We start from the raw sequence: 14,557 nt of genomic DNA, 5'->3' as shown, positions 1-14,557 counted from the left end.
CAGAGGCAAGAAACAGTTGCTGAGCAAGAAATAGTCGTCCCCTCGTGTTGTCGGCCGGGCATGGCCGATGTCGTCATGCGGCCACTTTGCATGTCGAACAGTCACCCCATCAGAATTCCGCTCTGGTTGCTGCTACTACTTAAGCTCTGCGCAGCTTCAAGACCGCCCATTCCCCCCAAACACAATGCCCTTCTCGACGATCAAGCTCAACAACGGGACAGAGATCCCTGGCATCGGCTTCGGCACCTGGAAGATCCCCGTGCCCGAGGCCGTGGCCCAGGTGGATCAGGCTCTCGAGGTTGGCTTCGACCACATCGACACTGCGCAGAGTAGGTGTGGCCGTGGGAGGTATGCTGATAGCCGCAGCTTATGGCAATGAGGACCAAGTCGGCCAAGCCCTCAAGGAGTCGGGCCTGTCTCGCAGTGATGTCTACATCACCACAAAGTGGTCGGGCACCGACGGCAAGGGCCCGGTCGAGTCACTCAATGAGTCGCTCACGAGGCTCAACGTGTCCTACGTCGACCTGTACCTCATTCACCACCCTCGCCTGACTGGTGGCGACATCCCGGGTATCTGGAAGCAGTTTGAGCAGTTTGTCAAGGAGGGCAAGACCAAGTCGATCGGTGTTTCCAAGTGAGTGGTCGTGGCCTCTGCCCCCATTGCTGTTCCTCTCCCATGACCACAGCTAATCACCCAGCTTCTCAATCGACGACCTCAAGGTCCTCCTCAAGCACGCCAACATCCGGCCTGTCGTCAACCAGATCCAGCTGCAGCCCTACGACATTGGAATCACCCAGCCGCTCCTCGACTTCCACAAGGAGCAGAACATTGTCACCGAGGGCTACTCGACGCTTGTCCCCCTGACGTCGCGCCCCGGCGGACCCGTCGACAAGCCCGTTAATGAGATTGCCAAGCGCCTCGGCGCGAAGCCCGAGCAGGTCCTGCTCGCTTGGTCCAAGGCCAAGAACGCCGTTATCCTCTCGACCTCGTCCAAGAAGAGCAGGCTCCAGGACTACCTCGCTGTCGGCGACATTGATCTCACCGAAGAGGACGTGAAGGCCATCGATGAAGCCGGCATCAAGGGCGGTCCGGGCCGTACCGGCTACAAGGAGTACCTCCGACGCGCGGCCCGCGCTACTGCCCTCGGCTTGATCGGCTTCGCGGCGGTCCGGTTCGTGACGGCGCACCTTTCGTGATACGATGCAATGTAGATTGTAGGAGTACAGATATGAAAGAAGTCGTGATGTGTGACTATCCTCGGAGAGGAGCTCGGAGCAGGGGCACGTATTGTCGGGCGTTGCGGCTGCTCTCGTACAACACGATGCTGCTGCCGTCGACGGGCCCCCACGACCTCGACGCAGCCGCTGTCATCCACTGCCCGACCGGCCTGGGGTCGCCAGCCGTTGCGTCAACACGTGCAAGAGTGATATGGGGCGTAAACGGCCGCGGTCGCTCGTACTCCCCTATCCCAAGCTGAGCGCAGAGTGTGCTGACGGAGCGGGCTAGGTTGACGACCGCGTCACACCCGGAGCCAGCCAACACTGGGGCGTAGATGAGCCGCGGCCGCCGAGCCGAGCCAAACCTCCCCAGGCCGTCGATGTGTGCGTCAAGAATGGGCGGCTGCCCTTCTGAGAGCGTGTCGAGGGCAACCGACAGCCGATCGACAGCGTCGTCGTCAATGTCTCCGAGAAACTTGAGTGTGAGGTGGAGGTTTGCGGCCGGTACCGGCGTCAACACCTGCGCTGCGCGTGGGTTGGCACGCCGGAGACTGTGCATGTCGTCGATGACGGATGCGAGGGCTGTACGCGCTTGCGGGGAGATGTCGAGGGCGATGAAGCATCGTCGTGCGGCCGACATGGTGAAGGGTGTGATGACTGAAAACAACGCGTCTCGGCAACACCTGTTGACGCCATTGTCGGCCTGCTTTCCGCCGCTCCCATGGGCGTTGCGATCAAGATGCATATGAACCCCTCTACTGCCTGACCGCCTCTGCTAATGCCATCTACGCACTCGCCCCACCACCAAGCTGCACCCGCTTCGGGGTCTGCACCGGGATAAGGATGAACCAGGCCACGACCGCGACGGCAGCATCCACGGCAAAGATCCACATGGGACGTTCAATGTCGGCAAGGAGCGGCAAGACGACACCGAACAGGCTGATAGTGACGACCTGGGCTTCGCGGGTCAGCTCAAGCGGCTTGATAGTCACTCACCAATCTTCTCGATCAGCGCGATGCCTGACAGGACCTCGGCGCGCAAGTCGTTGCCGACAAAGTCCATGATCACGCCTCGAGCGGCCGGCGACGTACCCGACGCGAAGGGCAAGATGAAGGCCGCAGCGTACAGGTGCCAGCGCTCCGTCGCAAACGTGACTGCGCCTGTGAGAATCGAGTCGAGCAGGATGCTGCCCCGGAGAAAGTAGAGGTCGAACGCGCTGGCCAGGCGCTTGGTCTCGGTTGGCGGCAGGTCGGGCAGCTCAAGCTCGACATGCGGCTCGCCGGTGATCGGGTCTGGGAGCTCGGCCTGCTCCAACAGCTCGGGGTGCTCGGGGTGCCCGGAGTGCTCGGGGATTCGCTTGAATCCACTGTGCAGAGCGGCACTGGATCGCCTCCGGGTGGCAGCCGCTGGGGGAACATGGTGCTCGGCGGCAGGAACGGGGGATGATGGCCGCGGCGTCGGCGTCTCGCTGGGAGGAGCAGAGTCGGATGAGGCCACCCAACGCCGGCCCCAACGAATGATGCGCGGGAAGAACACGGTCAGGAAGAAGGCGCGTGTGAGCTGCGTCGTCGTGATCATGAAACCTGAGGCGTCGGGCTTGAACCCGAACACGTTTTGCGAGATGAGCTGCAGCGCCGTCTGCACATACCATGTCGCGAGGACCGACACGAACGTGCCGACGCCGAGAAGAAACACGTTGTAGTCCTTCTTGGTCGTCGTGCTGCCCTCTGGTGTCGTAATCGTCACTGTTCGCGGAATGAAGACGGCGAGCGGGGCGAGCATGCTCGGACGTTTCACCTCGGACTCTTCCTCGTCGCCGCTGTCACTGCCGCTGACCGGCTTCCGGATGCCATGCGCCGGGGGGATGTACGGCAGGAACAAGAACCCATACACGGTGCAGAAGACGAGGAGGAAGAAGGCGCACTGGAACGGCCGGATCAGGCCACCCCACTGCTCGGCGAGGCCACCGATGGTACTGCCGATGCCGGAGCCGAGCATGAACACGCCCGAGATGCGTCCAAAGTTGCCTGTCCGCTCCTCCTCGCTGCTGAGCGCGTCGATGTAGGCGTTGGCCGCGAGCTGGGACCCGCCGGCGCCGCCGAGCAGGTTGAACAGCTGCGTGAACTGGATAATCCAGATACCCTTGGAGCCTCCGATGCTGATGGCGTAAATCTGGCACAGGTTGCGGAATGCCCCCCAGATCGTCTGCTGGAAGAGCGCGGCCTTGATTCCGAAGCGGTCGATGAACCACGTTGTGAGAAAGAGATTGAAGAACACTAGGCGGGTTAGCGGGTTCATGCCCTCGCCACTCACTCGACCCGGTGATGAGGGCTCCCATCAGCGACACGCTCTTGGCAACTCGATTGAGAACTGGGCCGGCATCGCACCTGTCGCCGACCCCATCCCACTCGTGTCCCTCCTCCTCATAGTAGGCGTCGCAGGTGAACACTCGGAACGAGTAGGTCAACGACGACTGCGTAAAGCTGTAGGTCATGAACAGGAGGAACGCCGAGGTGTAAACCAGGTAGATAGGCTCGATGAGGCGGGGGCCGCTATGGCGCTGCTTGGCGATCGCGACGCTGTCCACCGAGGTCGGCGAGTCGGGCAGCAGCGGCGTGCGCTCATCCGGTGCGGCTGACGCCGGTCGGCTCCGTATCAACCGGCTCCAGAACGTCTTGCTCTTGCTGTCTTCAGGTCGGTCGTCATGGCCATACTGCCTGTCGACACCAGGCATTTCGTGTAAGCAGGCGGCTTGAGAGACTGTCAAGAACAAAACTCGGCCCGTCCGAGTCGGATGCCTTCATAGGCAGTAGCTGCATGCCTGTGGTTTGTCATGGCTGCGGAGGTATGAAAGCAAAAACGTCGTCGGTGTTGACAATCACGCCAGCAGCGCGTACGAGGGAACTCAGCCAGTGAGGAGATCGTGGTCATCGGGGATGCCCGAGGGAGGGAGGGCGAGGCAGGGCGGGGCAAGACGAGGCACCGAGGATGGCGACATCTGCCTCGACTAATACACGTGACGAGTTCTATGTATCTGGGGATTACTCGAGCTGCCTGCTGCTGCATATATGAGCGGTTGTCGAAGGTAATCGCCGCTGGGCACGTGCCGCTTAAATGAGATCAACAGTGTTTGCCGGCTCTAGCTGCCGAGCGCGGTCATCACTGCCCATATCCGCACTCTGATACTCGTTCCGCGCAGCGCATCGCGGGGAAAGCCCCAGCTAGGTTCCAGCTGATTGCAGGCTACGGCACAGCCCACCTAGGATGCATGTCCGGGCCACCCGCAGTGGGGCTGCCTCCGGAGTGACTTAAGACACTATCGAGTGCACCAGTGTCGTGCAACTCCCACCTCTTGATGGCAGCCCAGCCTCCCTCACCAAGCAGCACAAGAGCGGCCCGCGCTCTCCCCACGGCTCCGGGAGACCGACGCGTCTCGGTCGGCAGCCTCGGGAGCATCGACGGCGCGTCGCGGCGGTTTGGCCCGCGAGCGCTGCCCGCCCCGCCGCCCGGCCAGTCGCCTCCGACAGCTGTATACTCGCCTCCATCCATCACCCAGGCGGCTTCTCCCCCTCCGGTGACAGTGTCGCCCGTTGCGGCTCTCCCCGGGCCGACGACATTGGCCACCCCTCCGCCGGTGCTCCAGGCCGCCGCTCCAGCTCCAGGACAGGTTGCGACGAGCCCGTATGTTCCGACACTGGCCCAGGCTTCGCCCCCAGCACCACACGATGTGTCCCCCCCGGCCCAACCCCCAACGTACGACGCGTACTACGAGTCGCCAACTCATCGTTCTGACATCAAGGAGCGCATTGCCACCGCTGTCGCCAATGTGCAGCAGGCCAACGGGGCAGCCGCGGCGTCACCCCCACCGACGGCATACTACCAGTCACTCAGCCCTCCTCAGTCGCCCCCAGCAAACGGTGCAGACGGACTGGCCTTCGGCAACCTGAGTATCGGCGGCCAGGCAGATGGGCTGGGGCCTCCTAACCCCCCGTTTGGGCAGCAGCGTGCTGCGTCCCCGCTGCCTGACCACCCAAAGTACCACAGCAACATCCCATTCCCGCCGCCGGCGACCTGGAACGTGTCCAGCGCGCCGATTGTTGCCCCGCAGGCCACTGCACCACCACCGCGCTTCGATGCGGTCCTCACACCCCCGCCTGGACAGGCCGCCGAGACTGCCCCGCAGCTGCAGCAGTCCGCGCCGCCCCAAGCCCAGCCCGGAGCCCATGTGCCCAACCATCAGCCCTTGGACGTATACGGCACTGCTGCCTCCGGGTCATTCTTTCCACAACAGCAGACTGCCCAGCCGCCCCAACTGCAGCAGCAGCATGCACCCCTCGGGTCGCACCTCCCGACACCGCCAAACTCGACTGGCGTGCCACCGGCGCTCCAACTTCCGACGTCGCCGCTCGCACCCGCCGCTCCGCCGCCCACATCGGTGACAGAGCTCCCGTCGCAGCCCGGACAGGCAGGCTCCGGCCCACCTGGACATAAACAAGCAGGGTCCTACGCCGCTGCGCCCGCGCAACCGCTCATGTCGCCGCCGTTGCAGCCCACTCAGCCGGCGCCCCAAGCTCTGCCACCCAACCCCTACACCTCTCCAACACTACAGCCTGCCCATCTGGCGTCCCCAGGTCTGTCTGGGCAGCCGGCGAAGGCGCTTCAACCTGTCTCACAAGCAGCACCGCAACTGCAGGCTCACCAAGTTGGTCAAGTGCAGCAACCCACCGCCACCGGCTATGACCCTGCAGTGGCAACGCAACTGGTCCTACGGTACCTCGGGCAGCTAGGCTACCCGGCAGACCAGCCTCTAACGATGTATCTCGGAAACGGCCAACCTGTTACTGTGTACGCACAACCACCGGCTCCACATGCTCTCCCTCCAGGTGTGCCGATGGCTGCCGTGGCTCCGCATGCGTCACCATCCGCCATCCAGCAACCGGCGCAGGGGGCGTACATCGCCCAGCCTGGCCATGATGGCCAGTCGGTTCCTGCCCCGGCTGCGCCGACGGCCACCCAGAGCGTGTTTACCGTCCAACCTGCCTATGCAGCTCAGATGCCTCCCTACGCCACTCAACCCACAGCTCAGCCAAGTCAGTCAGCCAACGCAGCCCAGCCAGTATACGCCCCCCAAGCTCCCGATGGAGCCCAGCCAGCTTCCCCTCCTGTCCAGGCAGCGCACGCGGCTCCTCCGACGGTCCCGACCGCCACCGAGGCCACCGCTGCGTCCCCGCCGACTTTCCTGACCCAGCCGGTGCAAGTCGATCAACAGGCGGCGCTTGCAGCGGTGCCTTCATCGGCCACGGCACAACAGTTCGCCGCTCCGGCCCACGACGTCGCCCAACGTGATGCCACGCTGTCACCACAACCGCAATTCGCAGCACAGCCGTGGCAGCAACTAGCTGCGCCTGCACCGGCAATGCCAGCGCCCCAGCCCGGAGCTGATGCCCCACAACCAGGCGCTGTTTTGCAGCAGCAACCGGGACTCTACGCTGCACCGGCAGGCACAGCGCAATATGCTTACCCCACGCCAGGGCAGCAGCCTGGAGCGCCTCCTCACCAGCCCGGGCTGCTCGCATACCAGGCTGGAGCTGTGGTCCAACAGCCAGGAGGGCCTCAGCCAGCGGCTGCTGTAGCTCCCGCTGCGGCTCCACCGGCGGCTTATGCCCTCGGAGCTGGACTCCAACAGCCAGGCGTGGGGCAGCCAGCTGCCGTTGCAGCGCCCGCGGCGGCCGCAACAGCCTATGCTGCTGCTGCTGTCCCCGGTCAACCGTCCTTCGCCGCCCCGCCGACTGCACAATCTCCAGCGGCTCCCGTTGCGTTCGCCCCGGCAGCATACAATCCCAATCTACCTCATAACCGCCCACTCCCCGTCATCCCCCGCATCGAGCCAGCGCTGGCCATTCTGCCGCACTGCGTGGTGGCCGAGACCATGACGCTGGCTCTCAAGGATCACATCTTCTTCAAGGTTGCCGACCCAACCGCGAGGGACGTTAATGGCAATGTGGTGTTCAAGTTCTCCAACCAGAAGGGTGCAAACAAAGTCATGAGTGAGTCGGCATCGCCAGTGCACCGCTGACCTATCCAGTCATGAATGACATCAACGACAATGTGCTGTATCAGTTCGACGAGGCGACCTCGAGGGGACTGAACAAGGCCGTTATCAGGAACGGGCAGGGCCAGGAGTTGATCCGCATCGATACGATGTACTCTGGTGGGTCTTGGGCTACGAATCGTGCTGATGAACGTCAGCCACCTCGAAGTTTAGGATCAGCTTCCAGAATGTTGTGACCGGACAGGGTGTGTCACTCAGTGTGCAGGGCAAGCTCTGGGTTGGACTGCAGTGCCAGCTTGTGATGGACAATGGCCAGGTCGTTGCGCACATCATCCGCGACAAGACCAAGGCGCTCCTGCTCACGCAGGAGAAGGCTACAGTGAGTGGGCCCCACTGCCCAGCAGCTGACCCATGCGCAGTACACCTTGTCTGTTGCCCCCGGTGTCGACCTCGCGCTCATCACCATCGTCGTCGCCGCACTCAACCAGATTGACCAGAGCCGTGCAATGAACTTTGTGAATGTGGCCGCGCAGTACATACCGACGTAGCCATGTGCATATAGAGGTTGCAGACACGATGTCAAGCAATGTGAGCTCCGCCAAGGACCTCGGCTAGTTCCTGCAGGGTTATTGTTGGCTGTCGGGTTGGGTTCACCCGAACCGACCTGTGCTGCGCTTTGCGGCGGCGACTCTGACTTTTGTCAGCTGGCAACGTTCTCATGAATCGTCACATGCGTGATGGATCAGCATACATCGCAGGAAGATAGCACTGCCGAGCCGTACTCACGGCCAGTGCACGGAGCGAAGCAAACGAGGACGAAGACGGGATGTCTCACCTGTCGCGTGCGGAAAAAGGTAAGCCGAGCCGGTCGCCGAGATACTGACACTGCAGCGCTGTGACGAGACTAGGCCGGTATGCGCCACCTGTGTTCGCCTGGGCATCGACTGCCTCGGGTACGAAGGCCCTAGCAAGCCAGCCTGGATCCGAAGAAAGGACGTGGTCACCGACGTGTCGCGGAGGATGTGAGGGCAGGTCCAGTTCGTCGCTGACCCGCAGAAGGAAGGCCGTAGCAGACACGCGGTCGGCCAGAATGAACCAGCATTGGTCGGCCAAGGCTGCGGAACGGGCACGACAGATGGCACACCGCGTTGAGGGTTCCGGGGCCGTCGTTGCAGACGATGGGCCAGCAACGATTGGAATGGAGGACGGGTTCGCCGCTCTCGGTGGGGCGGCCGAGCCTATGGCTCTCGGCTCTCCCGTGCGACTCCTGTCTCCACCATTGCCCGGCAGCAACAATGCAGACCTGATCCAGGACCTTGCGGAGCTGTTGCCGCATCCCATTGACATGGCTGGTGGGTCTTCAACTCTGGATGCGGGCACACTGCAACCCGAACCGCTGCGAGATGCAGTCCCGCTGCCTGGTGTCGAATCCGACCTCGATCATGAGCTCATCTCCCTCCTCGGCCTCGACCACAGCAGCCTCGCCATGACGCTCAACCCGAATCCGAGCTACTATCCCCTCCTCACCCAGCCGTCAACAACGTATGGACTGTCCATCCCGACCCCCTCCCACGACATGAGGTACTTTGACCACTACCTAAAAGTGATCCTGCCTTTCCAGTATCCGTTTGACCGCAAGGTGATGGTTGACCTCATCGCCCCCCTGGCCTTCACAAACTCGGTCGTGTTTGCGTCGGTCACGAGCATGGCAGCGCTGCATATGGGGTCCAAGCGACGGCGGCGTCGTCCCGGCACCAGCCTCGAGGCGCCCATGACCGACACAGATGTTCAGTTTGCGGAGACGAGCCTCCGACACAATGTCTCACAAATCAAGACCATGCCACTGGCGCGGTTCGACACCCACGAAATGATTGTCGCCACAATGGCGGTGACCAGCTTCCATCTGTTTGACGGCGGCAACAGGAATGGGTGGAGAGAGTCGGTGGAGCTCTGTCGGCGATGCCTCGCGTCGTCGCTGCGGGGGCAGGGATTGTGAGTGCCCTTGCAATGGACGGGCTGACAGATAGATTCTCTGCTCCTGATACTTCGGGGTTCATGAGCCGTCTGGGGCATCTCCTCAGCCCGCTAATCTGGACCGACATTCTCACATCCGTGACAGAAGGAGTATCGTCCAAGTTCCTGCCGCTCTACCGCACACTGCTTTTGGATGGACACACCGAGAAGGCCAAGGGCAGGCTGCTCAAGGAGACCGTTATGGGGTGTGATAGCACGACAGTGGGTGGGAGGGTCTGGCATTGCTGACCTCAGCGCCTTGCCATGGCCGAGACTATCTCCCTCTCGGAGTGGAAGCACGAGGCGGCGAGGATGGGTCAACTTTCCTTGCGGAGCTTGCTCGCGCATGCCAGCGGGGTCGAGCGGCTTCTGGACGAACGGTCTTGGAGGGAGCGTCATCTCTTTGAGGCTACCGACCTGGGAGGACTGCAGCGAAAGGCAATGTCGGACGTGTTCTACCACGCTGCGCGGGTTCTCCTGGCCACGGTGGTGAACGGATGCTTCCCAGGCGGTAGGTGGACCGCGCCACGCCCCGCTGACCCGTAGTCCTTGAAGTCGCAGCGGCAGTCCGCGACACTGTCACTGCTCTCACCGCCCTCGAGTCACTCGGCGTGGAGGGTGCGGAGCGCGCCCTCGTCTTCCCGGCGGTAATAGCCGGTACCCATGCGCAAACCCCGCAGCAGCGGCAGTTCTTCCTCGACCGCTTCAATCCCTTGGGTGACGACGCGGAATTCGGCAACACCCAGAACGGCTTGCGACTCATCAAGGAGGTGTGGCGACAGCGGGACGGTGGGGCGCCGGGGGCCGAAGTCTGTTGGCGAACCGTCATGTTTGAACTCGACGACGAGGGACTGTTGCTTATCTAGTGTCTATGTACATGCTGTTGTATCGGCTATTCACTGAAGCGCGCCAGCCACGTTACGATGTGCGTGGACATGGCCTGTTGCGCGTCCTCCTGGTCAACCATGTGCGAGGCGCCCAGCAGGATCCTCCACTCGAGCTTGCCCCCGCTTGCCGCCTCCCACCGACGCAGCAGCGGCTTCTGGTCTGGGAGCACGGCACAGTGGTCTTTCTCACACCAAAGCGCCAGGGCTGGCGCCGACATCTTTCCGAACGACGTCGAAAGAGGGTGGGCGTGCTCGCTGCCATCGGGCGCATCTGGCAGATCAGATGAAAAGTAGTCATCGTCGCCGCTGCAGGTTAGCCCAGCCAGCAGTGCGTACGTACCCGACGCCGACGAGACTGTGAAGCCGGAAGGCGGTCATTCGTATGCTGGTTTCCTTGGTAAAGCCGTCGTCCAGCAGCTCCCCGCCGTTGCCCTCTGCAATTAAGGCATTCGCGCGGGGGAGGTAGCGCTTCCAGATGTTGGTTTCATCGGGGTCTGCCGCGAAGAACTCGCGGTCAGAGGCTGGAGACTGGAGTATGCCCCCTTTGACTTCGGGGCGTGTTCCTTGGCTGAGGTACCTCAACACGGCCTGTGATCCGGTCGAGTGGCCCATGAGGACCACGGTGTCGACATCATTGGCTCCCAAGTGAGTGACGAGGGAGCCGAGTTCGTCGCAGTCGCGGTCGAGGCTTCCTGTCCCGAAGCCATCATACGCGCTCGACCAGTGGAGTTGGACTCTGGACGTCAGTAACAGCGCGACCACCTCAAACTCACAGTCTCCACCCAGCAGCTCCGAGGGCATGTGAAAGGCCGGGCAAGAACGGGGCGTCCAGCATGCCGCTGAACAAGCCGCCTATGAACACCACCGCGCGGGATGAGCTCTCATCGCCCGACGTGAAGAACGGACGGCGCTCCCAGGTGGAACCGGGGCGCGGGTACAGCGACAGCGTGCCCGCGAGCGACATGGGTAAGGTGAGTGTGGTAGGAGATTCGGCCTCGAGGTCACTCGTCCGACCGGTCAGTTGGTGTTGAAGTTTCGCTCATTGACCTGGAGACGGGGCTCTGGCGTCCTGCGCCGCTGGCGGTTGACATTTGGCTGCCCAATATCAGTGGTTCAGGAGGGGTGTCAGTGCAACAGGGCCACCTGGCGAGCAGGCCCTGCTTTTGCCGCCGGCGCGCCAGACTGACATTACCGGAGACACGAGGCCGCTGCTCTCGGTGGAGGCCTTGTTCCCTGTAATCTGATAATAAAATCTTCCCCTCGGCCGAGGCCGACGAGCCTACCACGGACCGCGAGATGGCCAAGAGCGCGACTGCGATATTAGCCGCGCGGCGCGCCAAAATCTTTGCCATCAATGGCTGCGCACTCTTCGCCGCCGAAAACAACAACAATGCGCGCCGAACGCGTCTAATCTGATATGAGATAGTCGGCCGACTCGGCGGCAAGAGCGGCTCTGTGCTCTATTTTTCCCGACTGCTGGACGCTTCTTAACCTGCATGCTGTTGACGTCGCCAGCACGACCACCAGCACCACCCCCAACGCCATGAAGGTCGATCAGTCGGTTAGTCTCATTGACACGGCTGCAGCAGCGCAACAGGCCGCTGCTTCTGCCCCCGCCTCGCCGCTCAAGGAGAAGGACTTCCCGCCTGTCGACGAGGAGGGCGTGCAGACAGGTGTCAAGACAGCCGAGGCCATCACCCAGACCTGGACCAAGTCGTCACTGCGAACAATCTATGCCTTGTAGGTGCTTGGTACTTTTGACTGCTGACCCCCGCAGCTTCTGGCTCACATATGCCGTCAACGCCTTCCAGGCGTCCATCACAGGCAACCTCAGCGCCTATGTGACGTCTGGCTTCTCGCAGCACTCGCTCATCCCGACCATCTCGATCGTGTCCAATGTCATGTCAGGCGTTGCCTACATGGTACTCGCCAAGATCCTCAACCTGTGGGACCGCAGCTACGGCTACCTGGCGATGACTCTGCTCGCCACCCTTGGTCTCATTCTCAGCGCGGCGTGCAAGGAAATCTACACCTACTGCACTGCCCAAGTCTTCTACTCGATCGGTTTCATCGGCATCATCTTCTGTGTCGACGTCCTCACTGCCGACACGTCGCATCTGCGCAACCGAGGATTGGCGTTCGCATTCACCTCGTCCCCTTGGATCATCACGGCGTACGCTGGCCCTGCCATGTCCGAACGCTTCTACGAAAGCAACTGGCGATGGAGCTACGGAGCGTTCGCCATCATCCTGCCGGTCGTCGCTGTGCCAATGTTCGTGTTCCTTCAGATTCAGAAGCGCCGAGCGGTGAAACTGGGGGCGGAGATCAAGGAGGAATCAGGCAGGACCGTTGTCCAGTCGGTCATCTACTACCTCATCCAGTTCGATGGTGAGTGGTACGGAGTGGAACCTGCTGACGATCAGTACTTGGTGTGTTCCTGGTGTCGGCCGGTATGGTTCTTTTCCTCCTGCCCTTCTCGATTGCGACGTCGACGAAAGACGAGTGGCGTTCGGCCTCTGTGATCACCATGCTGGTTCTCGGCGTCGTTTGTCTCATCGCCTTTGTGCTTGTCGAAAAGTACTTCTCGCCCGTCCCCTTCATCCCCTTCCGCCTCCTCACGTCCCGCACGGTTGTCGGTGCCTGCATGCTCAACGTTGCGTGGCAGATCTCGTACTACTGCTGGGCGTCGTACTTTACGTCCTACCTCCAGGTGGTGTACAACCTCTCCATTAGCAAGGCAGGCTACATCTCCTCGATCTACGATGTCGTTGCGACGGTGTGGCTCTTGCCCGTTGGCTACCTCATCCGCCGCACGGGGTACTTCAAGTGGGTCGTCCTCGTCAGCGTGCCCATCTACACCCTCGGCGAAGGCCTCATGATCTACTTCCGCAAGCCGGGAAACCACATCGGCTGGATCGTCTTCACCCAGGTTCTCATCTCCATCGGTGGTTCGGCCTTCACCCTTGTCGAGCAGGTGGCTGTTCTGGCCGCGGGCAGTCACAACGATGCCGCGGGCATGCTCGCGCTCCTCGGCCTCTTCGGCTACTTTGGCGGTGCCATCGGCAACAGTGTGTCTGGCGCCATCTGGACAAACACTCTACCAAGCCAGCTCAAGGCTCTTCTTCCCGCGGAGGCTCTGCCGGATTGGGAGGAGATCTACGAGTCGCTCGAGGTGCAGTTGAGCTACGACGTCGGCACCGATGTGCGCACCGCCATCTCGTTGGCCTACGCCGAGGCACAGACCCGCATGCTCATTGCCGGCACCGCCATCATGGGCATGGCGCTGGTGTCCTGCTTGCTCATCAAGAACATCAAAGTGTCGGATATTGAGCAGGTCAAGGGAGTCCTTTTCTAGATGGGTCGTGGTAGATGTATCTGCATGCTTTGAGCATTTCGTACCCACCGAATGGCGCAGACAGTGATCCACTCACTACCGCATTGCTTGGCACCAGCAAAAGGACAAACCGGGGCCCCATACTCTTTGGGAATTTGTATGCTACCCCCTTTTACACTTTCATTATGCATCCATTAGGATGCGTTTGGCTCGTTTTCTAATCACTATTTGAAATGAGCCACTAGTCACGTGACTCTGGAGACCTGCGATGGTGTCTGGTGTCTTTTCACTCGAAACTCGGCTTTGGCTCAACGCATCACGCATTCCCGTCCACCTCTACAACAACAGAAATGGCCCCCATCGACCGTGCCATCGCCAGGAAACGCGCCGCCCGCGAGGCCAAGAACAAGCGTGCTGAGGCTGCCGCCGCCGCCGCCGCCGTCCCTGCCGCTCCCGCTGCCGGCGCCAACGGCATGCCCCCTGTCGACCCCGTCAAGGCCCGTCAGCTCGCCCAGCTCCTCCGCACCGTCAAGTCGGAGGAGGACATGCCCAACGTCATCGAGCAGATGTCCAAGATTGTCGACTCGGACCCCGTCCTCGGCGCCATGCTCATGGCTGAGATGGGCCGCGCTGTCGAGCAGCAGCAGGCTCTTGCCGCCGCCGCTGGCGCCGACGCCGGTGACGTTGACGGCGAGGTCCCCCAGATCGCCGAGGGCTCGTCTTCCGGCAAGGCCCCCGTTTCCAAGTCGGCCGACCAGGCCGCCGCCATGGCCGACAACATTGCCGACCTCATCCTCCAGGAGTCGGAGCAGCCTGCCAAGACCGAGGCCCAGCTCGCCGAGGACCTCGACTAAACGCCTGCGCCAGCTGTACCAAGGCACCCACGCCCGGCAGTCACGATAGCGACGAGCGCCAGCCGACCCCGACATTGTTACTTTGCATCGAGCGATGTTTCATTGCATGTACAATAGGCAGACTTCATCCCGGCGGGCAGGCTACAGGTGCAGGGGCAGCGGTGTCTCAGAGGGTGGCCGGTTGCGAAATCGGCGGAT

At 62.0% G+C, this 14,557-nt stretch overlaps 7 protein-coding genes across 7 annotated transcripts; 5 read left to right on the top strand and 2 right to left on the bottom strand.

Annotated features, from left to right (window-relative positions):
• Window positions 1-184: 184 nt before the first annotated feature.
• On the top strand, window positions 185-1,197 carry Q8F55_003281 (uncharacterized protein; the record flags this gene model as incomplete). Its single annotated transcript, XM_069351828.1, has 3 exons — window positions 185-329; window positions 367-634; window positions 699-1,197. 3 exons carry the CDS (start codon window positions 185-187, stop codon window positions 1,195-1,197), a joined length of 912 nt encoding a protein of 303 aa, XP_069209246.1.
• An 806-nt stretch (window positions 1,198-2,003) lies between these two features.
• On the bottom strand, window positions 2,004-3,953 carry Q8F55_003280 (uncharacterized protein; the record flags this gene model as incomplete). Its single annotated transcript, XM_069351827.1, has 3 exons — window positions 2,004-2,176; window positions 2,215-3,495; window positions 3,533-3,953. 3 exons carry the CDS (start codon window positions 3,951-3,953, stop codon window positions 2,004-2,006), a joined length of 1,875 nt encoding a protein of 624 aa, XP_069209245.1.
• A 621-nt stretch (window positions 3,954-4,574) lies between these two features.
• On the top strand, window positions 4,575-6,006 carry Q8F55_003279 (uncharacterized protein; the record flags this gene model as incomplete). Its single annotated transcript, XM_069351826.1, has 2 exons — window positions 4,575-5,468; window positions 5,851-6,006. The coding sequence occupies 2 exons, from the start codon at window positions 4,575-4,577 to the stop codon at window positions 6,004-6,006; spliced, it is 1,050 nt and encodes a 349-aa protein (XP_069209244.1).
• A 1,142-nt stretch (window positions 6,007-7,148) lies between these two features.
• On the top strand, window positions 7,149-10,150 carry Q8F55_003278 (uncharacterized protein; the record flags this gene model as incomplete). Its single annotated transcript, XM_069351825.1, has 10 exons — window positions 7,149-7,266; window positions 7,305-7,430; window positions 7,469-7,650; window positions 7,691-7,786; window positions 8,163-8,293; window positions 8,328-8,623; window positions 8,681-9,263; window positions 9,353-9,506; window positions 9,540-9,795; window positions 9,840-10,150. 10 exons carry the CDS (start codon window positions 7,149-7,151, stop codon window positions 10,148-10,150), a joined length of 2,253 nt encoding a protein of 750 aa, XP_069209243.1.
• A 26-nt stretch (window positions 10,151-10,176) lies between these two features.
• Q8F55_003277 (uncharacterized protein) lies at window positions 10,177-11,135 on the bottom strand (the record flags this gene model as incomplete). The annotated part of the gene is made up of 3 exons (XM_069351824.1): window positions 10,177-10,477; window positions 10,512-10,907; window positions 10,945-11,135. The coding sequence occupies 3 exons, from the start codon at window positions 11,133-11,135 to the stop codon at window positions 10,177-10,179; spliced, it is 888 nt and encodes a 295-aa protein (XP_069209242.1).
• Window positions 11,136-11,714: 579 nt separating this feature from the next.
• Q8F55_003276 (uncharacterized protein) lies at window positions 11,715-13,526 on the top strand (the record flags this gene model as incomplete). The annotated part of the gene is made up of 3 exons (XM_069351823.1): window positions 11,715-11,911; window positions 11,949-12,559; window positions 12,595-13,526. The coding sequence occupies 3 exons, from the start codon at window positions 11,715-11,717 to the stop codon at window positions 13,524-13,526; spliced, it is 1,740 nt and encodes a 579-aa protein (XP_069209241.1).
• A 329-nt stretch (window positions 13,527-13,855) lies between these two features.
• Q8F55_003275 (uncharacterized protein) lies at window positions 13,856-14,359 on the top strand (the record flags this gene model as incomplete). Its single annotated transcript, XM_069351822.1, has 1 exon — window positions 13,856-14,359. One exon carries the CDS (start codon window positions 13,856-13,858, stop codon window positions 14,357-14,359), a length of 504 nt encoding a protein of 167 aa, XP_069209240.1.
• Window positions 14,360-14,557: the final 198 nt, after the last annotated feature.

The sequence above is a fragment of the Vanrija albida genome (assembly GCF_041260175.1).
Source record: "Vanrija albida strain AlHP1 chromosome Unknown contig_3, whole genome shotgun sequence".
Lineage (NCBI taxonomy): Eukaryota > Fungi > Basidiomycota > Tremellomycetes > Trichosporonales > Trichosporonaceae > Vanrija > Vanrija albida.
This window is presented reverse-complemented; position numbering and strand designations above follow the sequence as displayed.